Source organism: Neodiprion pinetum, chromosome 2 (assembly GCF_021155775.2).
Source record: "Neodiprion pinetum isolate iyNeoPine1 chromosome 2, iyNeoPine1.2, whole genome shotgun sequence".
Classification (NCBI taxonomy): Eukaryota; Metazoa; Arthropoda; class Insecta; order Hymenoptera; family Diprionidae; genus Neodiprion; species Neodiprion pinetum.
In genome coordinates this window covers 41,704,670-41,721,405 of record NC_060233.1, presented here as the reverse complement: position 1 = coordinate 41,721,405, position 16,736 = coordinate 41,704,670, and the positions used below count along the sequence as shown (strand labels likewise).

General features: G+C 50.8%; 1 protein-coding gene across 2 annotated transcripts in view; it reads right to left on the bottom strand.

Annotated features, from left to right (window-relative positions):
- Ser (protein serrate) overlaps positions 1-16,736 on the bottom strand; it is a 62,871-nt gene that overhangs the window by 4,327 nt on the left and 41,808 nt on the right. For both annotated transcript variants that reach the window (XM_046614660.2, XM_046614661.2), the window contains 3 exons: positions 9,286-9,609; positions 2,207-2,498; positions 194-1,453 (listed from right to left, as the gene is read on the bottom strand). In XM_046614660.2, coding sequence (XP_046470616.1) covers positions 194-1,453; positions 2,207-2,498; positions 9,286-9,609 — 1,876 coding nt within the window. The remainder of the gene's footprint in view (positions 1-193; positions 1,454-2,206; positions 2,499-9,285; positions 9,610-16,736) is intronic.

The following is a 16,736-nucleotide window of genomic DNA, read 5'->3' as shown; positions in this document are numbered from 1 at the left end:
CAGGTAGGTAGTTACCACGGTCCATGAATCACGGTTCATTAACAATGGATCGGACGCCGAAGCAGCCAAATATACCACCGCACCATGTTCAGTCGTCAATTGGTGGAATTCCACCCGCACTAATGCAACACGACGATACATTGCATTTTACCGCTACCCAAATGTGAGGACAAAAGATAAAAATAAAACGCACCTTGGTCGCATAGATCACCGGTCCATCCCTCCCTGCATATGCACTGAAACGAATTGATAAGGTCAACGCAGGTGCTGCCATTCAGGCAAGGATTCCCTCTGCAGTCGTTGATATTTTCGTGACAATGAAGCCCGGTGTATCCGGGATCACACGTGCACCTTCCTCCGCTGCATTTCCCGCGGCCGCCGCAGGGCGCCCCCTCGCTTCCGCATCCAAGATCGTCGTCGATGAAACTGAAGTCGGGATTGTGAGATGCTGGTTCGGAGCAGTTTTTGCCCTGCCATCGTTCCGGGCAGTGGCAGTAGTAGTCGGCCTGGGTGTTGAAGCAGGGTGCGGAGTTCCTGCACGGGTTTGGGCTGCAATGATCGCGATCGATCTCGCACTGATAGCCGGTGAACCCAACTGGGCATACGCACTCGTAGGAGTTGACGAGGTCGCGACACTCGCCGCCGTTTTGGCAGGGCTGCGAGGCGCAGTCGTCGATGTCGACCTCGCAGTCCTTCCCCGAGTACCCAGGTGTGCACGAGCAGTGATAGTCGTTGACGAGGTCGATGCACAGAGCACCGTGCTGGCACTGGCCTACGCAGTCGTTAATGTTCCGCGTGCAGTTCTTCCCCGTGAACCCGCTCTGACATCGGCACCTGTAATCCCCGGCCAGGTTGACGCAGGTCACCGAGTTCTTGCAGGGCGACTCCTTCAGGGAGCATTCGTCGACGTCGAACTGACACAGCGTCCCTTGCCAGGCCGATGGGCAGTTGCATACGAACTCGTTCTTCCCGTCGACGCAGGTCCCTCCGTTCTGGCACGGCTGGGAAGCGCACTCGTCGATGTCGGTACCGCAGTAGGGTCCGGTGTACCCTGGCATACATTCGCAGTGCGCCGTCTCCCCCGACTCTCGACACGTCGCCGCGTTCAGGCAAGGATTCGAGGCGCACGGGTTGTCCACCTTCTCGCACGTCGGTCCCGAAAACCCGTCCGGACACGTGCATCGGTACTGGTCTGGAGCTGTGTTTTCGCACGTGCCGCCGTTCTGGCAAGGCTCGTGGGTACCGCAGTAGTTCAAGTCCTGGTCGCAGAGAATTCCACCCCAGTTCGTGTCGCAGATGCACTGCCAACTCGATCCGTTGCAGTAGCCGTGCTTGCAGCCAGGGTACGGGGTGCACTGGTCGCAATACTCGCCCCGCCATCCCGGGCGGCAGTTGCACTCACCGCTGACGTCACAATGCCCGTGGACCGGATGACAGCCCTCTTTGCAAACCGCTGTAATCAGACGTGCATGTTAGACGATGCTGATTGGAGGAAGGAGTGGTTTGTATAGCGAGGAAGGAAGAAGGGGAGGAAGGAAAATAACGGCAAAGTGTAATCTTGATATAATCAATGAGGAAATGACGGAAGAAGTAAATTCAAGGCGCATGGAAATTGAGAGGAGGCCGAAGGCCTGTAAATACATGTCAGTGTACGTGTTGGTGCATCATCGTTGGATATTAAACGCGAAGGCGGAAGTAACGATTAGCCGGCAAAGAGAGAGCTGTTGAATTAACGAGTACTCTATTGTATGACGAGATCTGGCGTGATCGTGGCTATCTTTGTATCATCGTATGACAAGCGTCTAGCCGTCATCCATTAAGGAAGACGGTTCAAGATAATATATCAGCAACGTACATATGTATACAATACCGAGTACGTACGTACACACGGCGCAACACGCGATGTGTATATACAAACAAGTTTTATCATCATCACGTGTATATATCTATTATACGCTGACAAGAAAGGCAGAGACTCCTCGAGTGCATGCAACTTTCACCGAGACGGTACAAACCGCGATCAATAAAACATCCTATGCTTCCACATCCTTCATTGGCGGCGGCGGAGCCCGCAATCGGGATTTGATACAGGTCGAACAATTAACAACCTGTCCCGCGGTAATCAAGACGTGCAATGAAATTGAGCCGTAGAGGAAGTACAAGGTATAGTTACGCAGAGCGTCGGCTGACTGACAGTCGGACTTACCGGTTTCGCAGTTGGCGCCTTTCCATCCGTGGATGCAAACCTTGTCGCCGTTGTCGTCGCAAGTGTAATGCCCAAACTTGTCGTCCCTCGGCCTGCAAAGCTTCGTGCACGTCGCGTTGTAGTAATGCTCGGCGCACTGGACTCGCACCCTGTAAGCCAGATGAGCGTTTCTACCCTGATGGTTCAGGGTGTGCCACGCCGGTCCAGGGAGGACGAGGCCGCTGTAGCTAGCCTCCTCTATCACGCCCAAAGTAGCCTCGTCTCTCGCCTGAAGGATCAGCGTGAATTGTCTCTGAAAGCACACATTGAGGAGTGTAAAATAGAGATACGAAACGGCTGTTTCCGGAGTTTTATCACACTCGACCATGCGGTGATTTCTTTTTTTATTTTTTATTTATTCCTCGCGACCGGTGTAACGCTCTCCGTGGATAGCGTGTAACAGTAAATACGGCGATCACGTGAAGTAGCATAAGAGACCGCTGCGGTGTTTGGATTTTAAGACTCGCCTCGCGGTTCCCAGCCTCGACTCTCTCGCGAATCTACCTATATCTTGATACACGCGTGTGTACCCACTGTGCCTACTTGTTATGGCGAAATAGCTGCGCGCGAGGATACGTGACCAGGCAAACGGATTAGGGGCATTCGGTACGCCCGAGATGTTCAAAATTATGATTTAAAAGGGTTCCTGATGGCCATTGGCTTATCGCTACGGTCATCTGTGCGCCTAGTTAGTGAGTGCGTGGACACTGTTGCGTCCGCACTCCGCACGCTCGACGTAGTTGAGAGAACCTGATTGAAACCACCAATCCAACCGATCCATCCAGCAGACGTGAGTGACGGCTGCCTAATGTAATAAATGAATTCCAATCATGCAACGCGACCGGCTCTCTCCGGCTCTCTTCTCTCTCGCTCTCCATCTCTCTCTCTCTCTCTAACGCGCGGGCCAATGTAGAAAGCGGCAAAGATGGCAGCTGAGGATCCTCCAACGGTCATCGCTAACGAAAACACCGGTAATCTATAGAGATTATCAATCACCGGTAGTCGCAATCACGGGCTGAGATGATACCCTGGCAACTGTTTTCGCGAGTCCCGATACGCTTCGGATATCCTCGTAGGCGCACCGCGCGATCCTAACTCGGGGCAGCTAACCGATCACCTCGGCTAGGTAATGAACGCGGTGAGCTCCTCCTCGGCTCTGACGTCCACGTATGAATCGCCCACTCCTATTAATTAGATATTACTAAGCAGGCCTGCGTGTGCGCGACACACAATGGATGATACATTCGTCCATCGCATGAACGACGGTCCCGTACGTTACGGTGCTCCGGGAGTGCTCGCGCATGGTGTGCGCAGGATGGTAAACGTGAAGTTCATTCGGCGGGGGTACCTAGAGTATATGAACGCTAATTGGTGTTAATTGGTGGCTCGCTCGATGCCTTCTTTCCCACGCCCGCCACTTTGATGCTCATCGTCGTTTTCTCCCTCTTCCTCTCTTTCGCTGCTCTCCTTCTGTCCGTCTCTCTCTCTCTCTCTCACTCTCTCTCTCTCTCTCTTTCTTATGCACACCTTGTCGAAACTTAAATAATATGCACACGCGTTCGAATCCATCCCTTGGAGAATCGCTGCCAGCGCGACTTCACGATTGAACCCAGGTTCCCCTAACCTGCAGGGATGCTTTTTGTTTCCCAGAGACGCCGAGCGTCTGGCCGGCCAGGAGGACCTCGAAGCGTTAATTAGCCCCGGCAACTAGAGGACAGCATTAATTGTTCACTGGGTTACGGCAATGCGAGGCTCTTATCATCGGGTGTCCGGACGCTGCGAAGCCTGCGTTTCAACCAAATCGACCACTTTGCTTTCAGAGCTTTCGGATTAGCCGCTGAGTCGACCGGCCAGATATACCCGGGTGAGGTTGGATTCTGTTGGGCTAGGTTATTTAACGTGACGTATAAAGGCTTCCAGCTGAGATCCTCGAGTGCCTCGAGAGACCAAATTACGGCGAGCAATTCGGACAAAGGATCAAGCTGTGTTCCAAAGTTCCCTTCGGGACGGCCCTTAAAAAGGGTTGTCTTATTCTATGCGGCGGTGAAAAAACTGGCTTCCGGTCTCAAATGCGGTTGCTCAAAATATTTTCATGCAACGACTCTGAGCGATACAAGAGAGCCGCCGTTACACGGTCGTGGTCACTGGTAAAAACGTTCTTGTTCTTCCTCAATCGCGTGGTATCGGCCTCGATATAACGGAGTAAAGCGGGACTATCGCATGCGCGACAAGAAATTGTAACGATGTAGCCGGGATGGTGGGATGGCGGAATCGATAAAACGAAGTCATCCCGTTTTACAGCCCTAGTTATGGCCTTTCGTAGTCGCGCAATAACGAAATTATGTCGTGGATGTAAATTGCTTTTTTGGTACCTCAGCCTCTGGGATACACCTCATTACTCAGACCGAACACCGTGAAAACTAGATTCGGTTTGATTTTTTCTCTCTTTCTTCCTCTTCTAAGCGCAGGTAATGTTTTCAGCCGTGATCCATGCGGTTCGTGGAGCCGTTGTTAAAATTTTCTCCTATCTACCCGTATGGACTTTGACGAATGAAGAAAATTTTCATGTTCGGTCATTCAAAGCGATTCTATAGATACCTCAAAGTCTCAGGCTATTCGGTGTATCGATCATCAGCAATACTGACGACGGTTCCACGGACCGGTTTTCAGTAAAGTATCGACTCGTTCGTCGGTCCAATTTAAATTTCTAGGTCTTCGGTACAAGTCGCGTTCACACATGGCTGTGATTCCTCCAAGCAATGCTACAAGCCTCTGAGACAGAGGTTCAGTCATCTCACGTGTCATTCGACATGTCCGATGTTTCGCCGAAAGGACGCGTGGTTCACCGTAAGCGCGTAGGTAACGCTGTCGCTTCGTGCTGCGAAGGTATTCGAGTTGGCTTCAACATGTGGGCGTGGGTACGCGGTGCACTGTGCTTCGAAACGCAATGCGGTAGCTATGCCGCGTCTGTCAATGCACAATGGGCGTCAGTTTTGGTATCGGTGGTGCATGAGGCGAGAAAATCTAAGCACGTTTGTCCTTGAGGATTGACTTTCGATGGAAGGGTTTTGTCGGTCAGATCGACCGGTGCAAGATGGATATTTACATGGTCGTTCATATCCTCTACGATGATCGGGAGCCGAATTTTTCTTTCTTTCGTTTTTTATTTATTTTTCATTTTTTTTTTTTTTGCCTCTTGTGTCTTGTTTCTTTTTTTTTTCCTCATCTTTTCTCTTTTTTCCATCCGCCCACTAAGTGCTTCCTATTAATTATATTTATTACAGTTGGGCATGCGTACACTGGTTTGATTGACGCGGGTTCTCTGCTCGCCTTCAATGTGGTTGTGGACTTAATTCCTCTTTTCAAGTTTACGCCTTTACAGGCACTCTACACTCCCTCGCCTGCACACTCACTCGCACTCTCTCGATTCGTTAATATTATTCCTCGTCGAACACATCGCGTAGGCATACTGGCGTTTTATTTTTTTGTTACTCGAGTGTGTGTGTGTGTGTGTGTGTGTGTGTGTGTTTTTTTTTATCACCGCTAATGGAATCGACTTTATTCCTCAACTGAGTTTTAAGAAAAATTCAAATTCACCACAGCGCGTGATGAGAAGGAAATCAAGCATAGATCGTTCTTTGAGTATTGTAAAACGATCAATACCAACAAGATGTTCTTGGAGAAATGGTTTCGACAATTTCATCGTTTTTTTCGTCGAATGACGCAGGTATAAGTACATACACACGTACGTGCCAGAAATATTGACTTTAAATTGGTATAATACATCGATCGAGAATATCGTTAATTTGTGACCTTTAAAATACCTAACCGAAAACCGAAGAAAAACATCTAATGGCTCACAACTGAACGAAGCTGTAAACGATAAAAGTACGAGGGTACAAGTCGGACGCGCGAAATGTAACGTATTTCGCGATTACTCGATCCTGATTTATTCTCCTCAAGATTTCGATCTCGGCCGGCCACCCGGTCGCAGTATTTGCCGGTAATTAATGATTTCGACGAGTGTTCCTCTGCTCTTTTTCCGTTGCCTTCAATGAAAGAAGATTCCTTCGGTCAAAGAGGATCCCGCGATGCTGCGCCGAGGAGTGAGGTGGGCGGCCGATGGAGTAGGTAGGTAGGTAACCGGCTGTGGGGGACCATACCTGAAGCGCAGGAGCGTAAGAAGCGACATTCCGTCCATGTGTTAAATATATACCTAGACGATGAGCTGCCGAGACTCCGGTGCAACACTGCGCAGCGCATCGCATCGCGAGGGATCCGAGGAGGACGAAACCGAGGGACCAGGAGGGCCGACGAGAGCTGACTAAAAAGTCTTTGGTATGCGGTCCGCGAGGCTGGTTCACACACACGTCGAGGCTGGATATTGCCCAAACCAAAGCGACATTCTACCTCAATTTACATACGTCGTCACACAGGTGTATACACCTACACATGCGTGTATGCACGCAGGTATACCCGCAGTCATATCCACCAGACGCGGGTGCGTGCCTCGTTCATGTATTAAGTCAACACACCCAGCACCGCACAGGCTACGTTTCAGAGAGATGCAGGCATACACCTGTTGGCTCTCCTGAGTCACTGTACGGTCCCCGTGGGGCCCGCGGGCCCCCCCGCTTCCTCCCTTCCTTTTCATCTTACTCGTTCTCCAATGCCCGGCTTGTCCCGCGCGCCGCTCTATGCTAATGCGTATCCTATCTCGCGCTCGTTTGCGTTATATGCACCTTTTGTAAATCGGTTATCCATGCGCTGCTGATGCTGATGCTGCCGATGCGCGATTGCAGTCGCGCGCCGGGTCCTCGACGGATATCCTAGCCGTGTAATGCACGGTTACACAGTTCGATTGCGAGTAATCATCGACACCTGAACACCGCGCCTAGGCTGCAAGTGGATTCCGTCCCTAAACGATAATAATGGTAATACCTTACCGCGACCACGTGTTTCCCGCTACTTCTGACGTCATGTCATTGATACAGCGGCGCCCATATTAGCCACGCATCAGTGCACATTCATGAAATGCCTGCTCGTTGACGCCTAGGCTGTATATTATATTATGGTTTGCCTCGTGGTTATCACGTGGCCGTTGACCTCTTGGTAATACAAGACCGCGAGTTTCGCACTCTGCTGCGCTTCTGGGGCGGTAGTCGATTCGGGCCAAGGTGCGAACGCCGTCGCATCGCGTCAAGAAAAGCTCATCTTCACGAGCGCTTCGTCACAATGAGGGACGAATCGGCGAGTATTCTTCGTTTCTCCGTAGCGCGAAAGCGCGATAAGCGCGACTACACCGAGGAAGCCATCGATCACCCCCGATCTGGTCTGCCGATCGGGGATTTCGGGCCGGCCATATAAGTTTGTCCAATTAGCCGGAGCGCAGATCGTGAGATTAGCCAAGGCGATCTTTGTTCGGGAGAGGTTTTCGTTTCTCTGCTTCGCCTCTTTCTCTCTTTCTCTCTTTCTCTGAACGGCGCGCTGGTCCCGAGTCAAGGATGCGTCGAGCAGCGCGCCCGCGAGCATCGGCGATATCTGCAGGGAGCGGAAAACGCGCAGCTGAACAAAACCGACACTCGCGGCATGCGTGTAGAACACAATAGCGTAGGACTGATAGGAAGGCATCCGGGTCATTATCGCCCCGACGTCGACGTCGACGTTGATCCCACCCCCCGAACACCGGTTAGGCTACCCGGACTTCTGAAGCTCGTCTGTAGGCCACCGTTCCTTGCGAGCTGAAAGGCGCGCGGTTACCTCTCTTCTCCGTCAGCGCAGACGGCTGCGTGCACTGTTTACTTTCCATATTTCTCATATTATTATCATTGTTGCCCGGGACGCGTTAATAATTTGATTAACTCCGGACGGTGAGACGCTAACTGGGCGAGCAGCGGCCGAGGAGGAATATGTGTAAGAACAAGAAGCGGAGGAAGCGGAGGGGGCGGAGGAGCTACGTAAGTAAGCGACCCTTTCGGGGTCCGTCTCGGTCCTCCTCGGGACCTCTTGGAACTCCGGAGCAATTTGAGGGTTCGCGTGTATAAACACCGCGAAGTTCGGTCCTCGAGCACCGGTGGAAAGGGCCGAGGGGAGTACCAGGACCACTCGGGAACCGCGGGCGAGTTATGAAATATACAAACACAAAACCTCTTCAAATAATCTTCAATGTGTACTTTAATATTTAATGCGCGCTGCCTGCCGTCTCCTCGCCTCCCCGAACCCCCGGCCACGGAACCAAGTCTCTTCAGGGTCTCGGACATCTTCTACGGGTCTTCTTTCTCTCCGGATTATAATATGCAGTCGCCGCTTGTACGCTCTGCCTATACGGTAAATGTGAAAATAAATTCCATGTTCCCCAGCTTCAGCTAGGCGCTGTTTACACCAGTCGGTGACACGTTCGATGATTTAATCATCGTTCGATACCGCGACCCGTTTTTAAATTTCCGTCTGCATCAGTGGACGGCAGGAGAGTTCCCACGTGGCCAAGTCGTTTACGGAAATCGACTTCTCCGACTTTTCTCGTCGAGAGTAATTTTTCTTGCCTTTTCCCGGTATAAATAAATGAATACGAAGTTCCCACTTCGAACTGCAACGAAAATCGCCTTCCTGATACGGGGACTCCGAACGCGCAGATCGCGGTCGTGTTCCCGTCTCGAACTAAGCGAAAGCCACGGTGGCATCGTCCAGCAACCCCAATTAGCCCTCAATTAGAACATGGGTTCGTCGACGTTCCCGGAGTCGCGTTACACGGGCGCAATGCGTTGCGCATGATGCAGCATCTTGTCTTTCCGCGAGGGTTACACAGTGAGCTTGTCGCGGAGCGGCGCGAAAGTCTGGACCGTCGACAGTCGGAGAAGGGGTCAAAGTTCAGAGTTCAACGGAGCGGACGCGTCCGTAGAGAGGAAAATAGCTACCGCGGTACCCGGGATACGCACGAGTCGAGGAGATGTAAAAAAAAAAAAGAAACAAAGAAGAAAGAGAACAGAGAACAACACGAGAAGAGAGAAATGAGAGTAATTAGCATTTCCGAGTATACTTACAGTCCATCTGAAGGTGAAGCGCAGCTGAAGGGTGACTGGCTCGCTTAGGGTGAACGTGTTCTGGCCCAGAGCTTGACTAGAGACGTTGCCGAAACTGCAGGAACCGATCGCCGTCACGTTCGACTGGTACTCCTTCAGGCACAGCCAGAATGCGGTTGTGCAGGGCGTTCCGCAGACCGGATAACCGCCGCCCCAGTTGTCGCCGCCGCCGCCGCCACCGCCGCCATCGGTTCCTCCGCCGCAACACCTCCCGTCGACCAGGGTGCCCCTGTTGTTCGTCAGCGAGAGAATCTGCACCTCGAAGAATCCGGTGGCCGTTGTCGCCTATCGAACACGTAAGACGTACGTCACTATCATTATACTGCTTTTCCACAAGGGGGGTGGGGGGACCAATTTTTATCATCACTTCCTTATAGACCTCTCCTCTTCGCCAAAAAAGTGGAACAAAGTTTGCGCTTTTTGCTTTTTGCGTGACTGATTTCGAATTTGATTTCACAAATCACGGATGTTCGGAATAGTAAACTAATTAGTCTATTCAAGTGCAAAAGCTTTTTAAGATCGTCGATTGCGAATATGATACACTGTGAGCAATAGCTTCGATATTGTTATTTGGATATCGCACTTGAAGATGACATCTCGAATCACTCAAGTAGCTTCAGTTTTATCAAGAATGAACGATCCGTACATTTGAACATGTAACATTTTGCATGCACAATTTCAAATTCATAATCTTCAACATTGTGACAGCAGAGACCCAAAAAGACTTTGGTCGATGGCTTATAGTGGCTATGGACAAGATTCTTCTACTATACCTCCTGACCGTCGAGAATTGGAGTGAAAACAATTTGATCGAGTGTTGAAGAAATTGATTCATACTTTCGCGTAACATGTTTACAGAAATTCCAACCACGTAATCTCTTCCAGCGTGTATCTGATACGTGAATGTAGGTATAATGAAAGGATTTGGAGTAACCTGGACGGGTTAATTACGAAGTGTATAACCGTAACACGACTGTTTCTAACAAAAAATTCTTTCGTGGCGCAGATCGTTCCGTCGAACACATGTGCACGGTGAAAAGAAATCGCCAATTTGCGCAATCCATCGGAGTAATTTTCGTTCTCCTTTATGCTAATGGGGTTCAGTCGCGGTTGTGCGCTATGTGCAGAACTCGTACGTGCCGCGAGCGTAGCGCTCCGTGTCCGTTTGCGCATCGCGCTACATAGACGTAACGAAAGGCATAGAAGCGTCTGCAGCACGATGCGCGGTACCGTGTATAGGCTAATAGAATATAGACTGTATATACAGCGTGAGGCGAATTTTTCCCTCCTCGATATTCTTTCTCTTTTTGTTCCCCGCGATATAACCGGTACTGTAGAAAGTGCACCGAGGCGGCCGAGGAGCGTCCTCCCGTCTGCCGCTGCACGGCTTTTAGTTTCCACAATATATTTCACCTCCGCATCACATGAACGAATATACGTACGTACGTGTACCTACATATGTAGTAATACGCGGTATCTGCAGCACGCCGCTGTAGTAAACGCTTTACGTAGCGGGTGTCTGCAGATTTTACCGAAGAGGTCTTGCGAACGGCCCTGATTGCCCCGCGAGCCGCATACTTTACGCGGAATAGACGCGCGGACGTATCAGCGTTTCACCGTTCATTAATTATCGTTGAATCCCAAGCGCGTTGGTTGCCCTCGACCTTGGGTCGCATGCATCAGTCGTATGCGTGGTGGTAACGTTTGTAAATTACAAAGAAACGGTGAAATAGGAGAACGCTGCCCGAATACGATGAGAATTTTTGAGCGAGGGCGTGGTTCTGGTAATTATCATTAGAAATCACCGTTCTTTTTTCTCCCTCTCCTCCTCCTCTTCTCCTTGTCTCATTTCCTTCGAAATCCCGACCGACCACCGAGTCACGGTCGGCCATTTTATTATAAACATTCGCGTCTCGGCCCGTCAAACGATTTCTTTCCCCGTTCTGACGGGTGTCAAGGAACGTGTTCAACGCACGTAATTCCCAATTCGCGCGCATGAGATATCGCGTGACCGACTGACAGCGAATAATTGGCACGCGGGGTGCGAGCGATGCACGATAGGCGGCGCAGCGGGGAACGACGCTCTCGTTGTCGAGGTTGCGGCCGAGGAGAAACGCCCAACGACGTCGTCCGCGACGGCACCGCTTCCTCGCGTCACCCGGTAAGTTTAGCGCCGAAGCGCACACATGCACTCGAGGCAGCCGCGACTCGTGGTATATTACAAAGCCAGCCGTTATTTATGTACCTGTTGCACAGCGGCGCCCCTCGCGTACCTGTGCCCCCCTTGTATACGCCTTGTTCACCCGTTCCTGGCGCGATGGTGTAAGTCGAGGAGAAGAGCCGGAGAGCCTTCCTTTCCGCATAGCCAAGGTGCAGCGAGCCGTACCTGCCAGGCTCTCCCGGCTCCGCGTTGCGTGTTACGTTGTACAGGATAGGTATAGTCTCAGTGTGCGCGGCGTGGTCTTCCTCCTCTTCGGGATCCCTGGAGTCCAGCATCTTCTCTTCCTCGTCCTCTACTTCATTGCCGGTTATTACAGCGCGCGAAATCGGCTGAAATTAATGAAGATCCGGCCGGGCGGGTTCAACGATCCGGAGAATCGATTTATCCCCTAATTGAGGAGCAATTAACGACACCGATCATGCTCGGTCTGCCTCGACAACTTCGAACGATCATTGACAGCGGACACGAACGCGGGATGGGGAATACTAGACGTTTCGTAATCCGAGTTCAACCGAATATCACCTTCGGTTAACGGTGGTGAGCTGGTGTAACGATATCGCACGAGGATCGAGAAAGAGGAGAGTCGAAACTTCACGCACGGAATTTGCACATACTTACGCCATACAGACTAGGTGTATTAGATCGGATGTTTCGAACGTAAATGCGAGCGCAGGAACAGATACGCGCGCAATGATTTGTTTAAACGGGTTCACACACCCACCGACTCGAACGTCAAAGATCTTAACGCTCCGTGACGTTGACGTGTGGCGCAACTGCATGCTTAATGTAAACACAATACTTCTTTCATACAAATATTTTTGTTTCGTGAAAAAGCGAGAACCGAGTGTCCAAGCTTGGACGACGAGAGGGTCTCAGCACCGGTGCGTGCAGTGTCATCAGAAGAAGATGAATAATAAGAGGAAGAATATATTTGGTCAAGTCCATTCAAATGAGAAGACGCGAGAAAATTGCTGGACAAACACACGGGGGAATGGTTTCTTATTATTATTATTATTATAATTATTATTATTTTTCGGCAAAACGACCGCGCCTTCTCGATTTTACTTTCAGGAACAGGCGCATCTTGTAATATTAAGGAACAACACGCGCGTTTTGTCACTGAATTTTAATTCCAGTGCCACGAATCGAGCTTTACTCAAGATCTCTTTCCCGGGACGGTAGTGAGATTGAAATAACACAATCATCGAAATCTGTTTAAGATTTGAGACGGACGGTTTCCCAGTAGATCGTACGAGCTGATGGCCGAAGTAGCGAATTTATTTACGCGCCATTCAACGGGGTGAGACTTTTCAGACGACGAAACGCAACTCAAGTACACGTACAAGTGCGGTGGACAAAGTTTTCTACCGGTGATTGTGAACAAGTGTCAGAGTCTAGATTTCCTGGTCGCGAGACAAATCGATGTATTCTGTTCCCGGGAAAAAAAATATACGACTTTGGCGTGGCGAGGCGACGCGTACAGATGAAGAGTGTATAATTTGTGAGTATCATGTGCGGCCGTGATGCGAGGTACGTTGTATCCGTGGCGTAGGGTTAAGAATCCGAACGGAGAACAAGTGACTCGTAAATAATCGATGCTGTGTGCATTGAGGGTTCTCACGGGGAGCCGAAGGGGGAGGGCCGGAGCTATATCGGGTCTATCGAAGTTTCGGTTTCAGTTTTGAAAATCCGTGGGTCTCGCCTTTCATCTTCCTCTGGACCAGCTCCTAAGTTATATCCTAGGTAGTAATTACCGGTGGCCGCTACCTGCCCGAAACGGAATAGGCCTGCCGAATAGCATTTAATTTTATACCATAGGCGGTTGTATACACCCGGTTCTCGTATCTCCGCTACGTACGCCACGCACACAGACCCAGACGGACCCAGGTACGCGTCTTATACGCGACGCGAACGATCGTCGTGAGCAAACTGTGCGAGGCTCGTAAGAGACCCGATGCGATGGGTCCGGTACCGCAGCCCATATATCTCTCGCCGTTAAAAGCGAGCCTATACTTACGTGTTCCTGCTGCTACCCGATCGACCCCCGTCAGAAAAGACTGCAGCTTAGATATCTAGCCACAGGAATTGACCACAAATTACCAAAATAATTAAAAAATCTTTCTCGCGGTGAGCCGAAGGCGGAGTTTCAGCCGCCATGCCTCGGCGTGCTTGATACGCGAGCTTTTCGTTTTTCAATTCAATATTCCGACCCTTTTTTCATCGAATTTCAGACGGCGCAATCGGCCCTGGAGAACGGTTCCTTTTCTTTTAGCCGATCGGATGCAGAGGTGGGCACGGAACACAAGAGAGGCGCGTCTGTTCCCTGCGAAGAAAGGATCGTCTGTCCGTTTGTCAAGTCCAATTAACGGCTGGGCTCGTAGCCCATTGTTTCGTCAGAGCTCGCCGCTGACGATTGCGTTGTATAACCTCGAGATCCAACTCCTATATATCCATTTCCCGGTTCCGTTTCTCGGAATCCCGCGAGGAAGGCTTGCATTAATATTTAACGGCTTCTGCATCGCCGGCCTCACGGCGCAATCGTTCATAGCAGGTATACGTGTAGTACGTACGCATTGCGTTCCTTTATTCATGGCGGATCGAGTACGCAGGCCCGTAGTTCGAGATCGTCTCTTGAAATCCTGCGTTACGCAAGGAGGGGGAGGCTGTGTGAGCTGGAAAGGCCGCGGATCGGCGCTCTGGGACACAATGATTATTCTTCAATATTCTTCAATCCCAACACCGCGCCGCGTCGTTCGCCTTGACAGACCCGTTGCGGAACCTGCAGCTTCTCTCCCGCAGCGCGTGTCACCCTGGCCAAGATTTACTGTTAATCGAAGAATCCCAGCGGAGGATCATTCGCGGCAAAAGGTTATCCAGTGCTGATTACGAAGGTAAGTAGGCAGACGGGTATAAGGTAGGTACGTAGGTATATCGCAGGCGAGTGATGTACGCGCGGTAATTAAAGCTATCTTGTAAACTGGTTGCTGCCACTGCGAGAGTGCAGGCACGGTGCAGAAATGATAAATAGAATAGAAAAATCATTTGCAGTAATAGAAATCTGACGGAGATCCTCGGAGACGCGAGGACGTTGCTTGCGTTGTAGCTGTACAACACACGACCGTATTATACGGGTAGGTATACAGGCGGGAATCGATCGATCGATCGGTTTCTGAAACCTCGAACTGTCGGCGAGGAGACATACGATACGCGAAACAATGCGGGAAGGTAGAGAGAAAGAGAAACGGAGGGAGATAGAGATAGACGGAGAGAGAGAGAGAGAGAGAGGGAACGACGGGAATTGAACTGTACACAGTGCGTACAATGTACAAACGCATACTCGACGTGTCGGAATCTGAACCCTTCAAATTCGACCGCAACTTTCTAACGAGGCTGGCAAAATGAATTCGTCAGATGGTGGGGAAAAAAAGCGATTTTAGAGACGTGACGAAATATCCCTTTCTTCGATCATTGCTACGATGCGACGAATTTTTTTTTGTCTCTGTAATAGCGAATCAATTACTCGTGTGAGAAATTTTTCGTACTTTCGCACCTCTTCAGGGGGTTCGAATTCCGATACCCTCGATCCGTGAGGAGATAAGGGACTTTTAAACAACGGGGAATTGTTGACGCGCAGGCAAAGTTTGTTCGAGCTGCGATACGAGCCACCGCAGAGGCCACTGTGCGGACAGACTCACGGGCTGCGAGATTTCTTTGACGGCATCCAATTACCTACCTGCCTACCCATACCTCCGAGCATCAGGTGGAGGTTGTTAGCCCTCGAGCGACCATTGCTGAGATTTCTCCGGGCCGTGCGAGACCCCGCAAACTCTGTAAGCAGAAGCACACGAATCGACAATATGCGCTTGTCCCAGGGGGTCGGGACTGACTGTCTCTGGTTTTACTCGTTCCTGTAATCATCATTTCGACAGGTTTGTTCAGATCGCTGATCGTCCCAGGAATGATGGCAAAAACGCGGAAGATCCTGTAGAGTACAATGCGCTCGTAGAGTTTCGTGGAGGTTTTGCCCTCACGGTCACATTATCCCTGGACTATGATGCCCCAAAAATGCCGAGGCTGAATCTAGCAGCGAAACGTTTTAATATTCATTCAACAAGGTAACGAAGTCGAAAAATCAGAATTTTTCGCAACACCTCGAACCCTCGATACTTTTATAGAATTACGAGGACGAAACCGAACCGCATTTTTCTATTGCCAACAAGTTTGACAGGGCCGGCTGCTAACTCTGGCTGCTAGCTTCGGCTGCATCGAAAAATGTGTGCACGATGTATTAAGCACGAGCTCCCTTCGCAAGGGCCTCTTTATTACACCAAAGGCTTTTGGTAGCCGTTCGGATTTCGTGCTCGTGTAAATCGAGGACCATAGGCGTGGTTAGAGCTGAGAAAGGTGAGTATCGAGTGCAGGGAGTTAAAGCGAAGCGTTTAGCTCTCGGTCTCCTGGTCACGCGAGGCAGAAATAAAAATTGGCCCTGGAGGCCTTCTCCCGGCGAGTATCACGGTCCCGTGGTAGTCACAGGTGCTCGGCTCTGCCGCGTTCCAGATGAATCTCTCGCAGGCTTCGCGCTCAGTTGCCGTTGCCTGATCTACGGCGCCGTTTTTTCCGCTGCGCAGCGTTCGAATGGCTCACGCACCCATTCGAGCCGAGCACCGTCTATCCCTATGGATGCAGCGGGCCGATGAATAACGACGCGAAGCGAGCGATGCACCTAATCCCCTTTTCGGTTCGATTTGACCCGAGACAACGGGTATCAAGCCATCAAAATTCCCAGGCCCATTTTTCACAGACTAGCGGATTACACGGTGGCAAATTGACCGAGACGAAGGCCTCTGGGCCTAACTGTATTCCCTCGTATTCGGACCACCGATCGATACGGGTGAAAAAAATTTTTCCGTGCACCGATCTCGCGTTTTTACTCCCGCAAATCGCAGCCGCGACCAACCGCAGAGAATTACGCGCTTCGTCCGGAGGATTCGACCGAACGATGTACTCGCTTCTTTTTCTTTCTCCTTATTTCTGCGACTGGCAATCAACGGATATAATCGAACCGAGCTTTCGAGATTTTTTCACTCCATTGTCAGACAACTGAAAGGGCCCCATATTCGCTGTGTGCGACTCGTGGTGAAAACTTGTGCGAATCGCGACGCCACCTGCGTCTGCACAGAGGATCCCGACC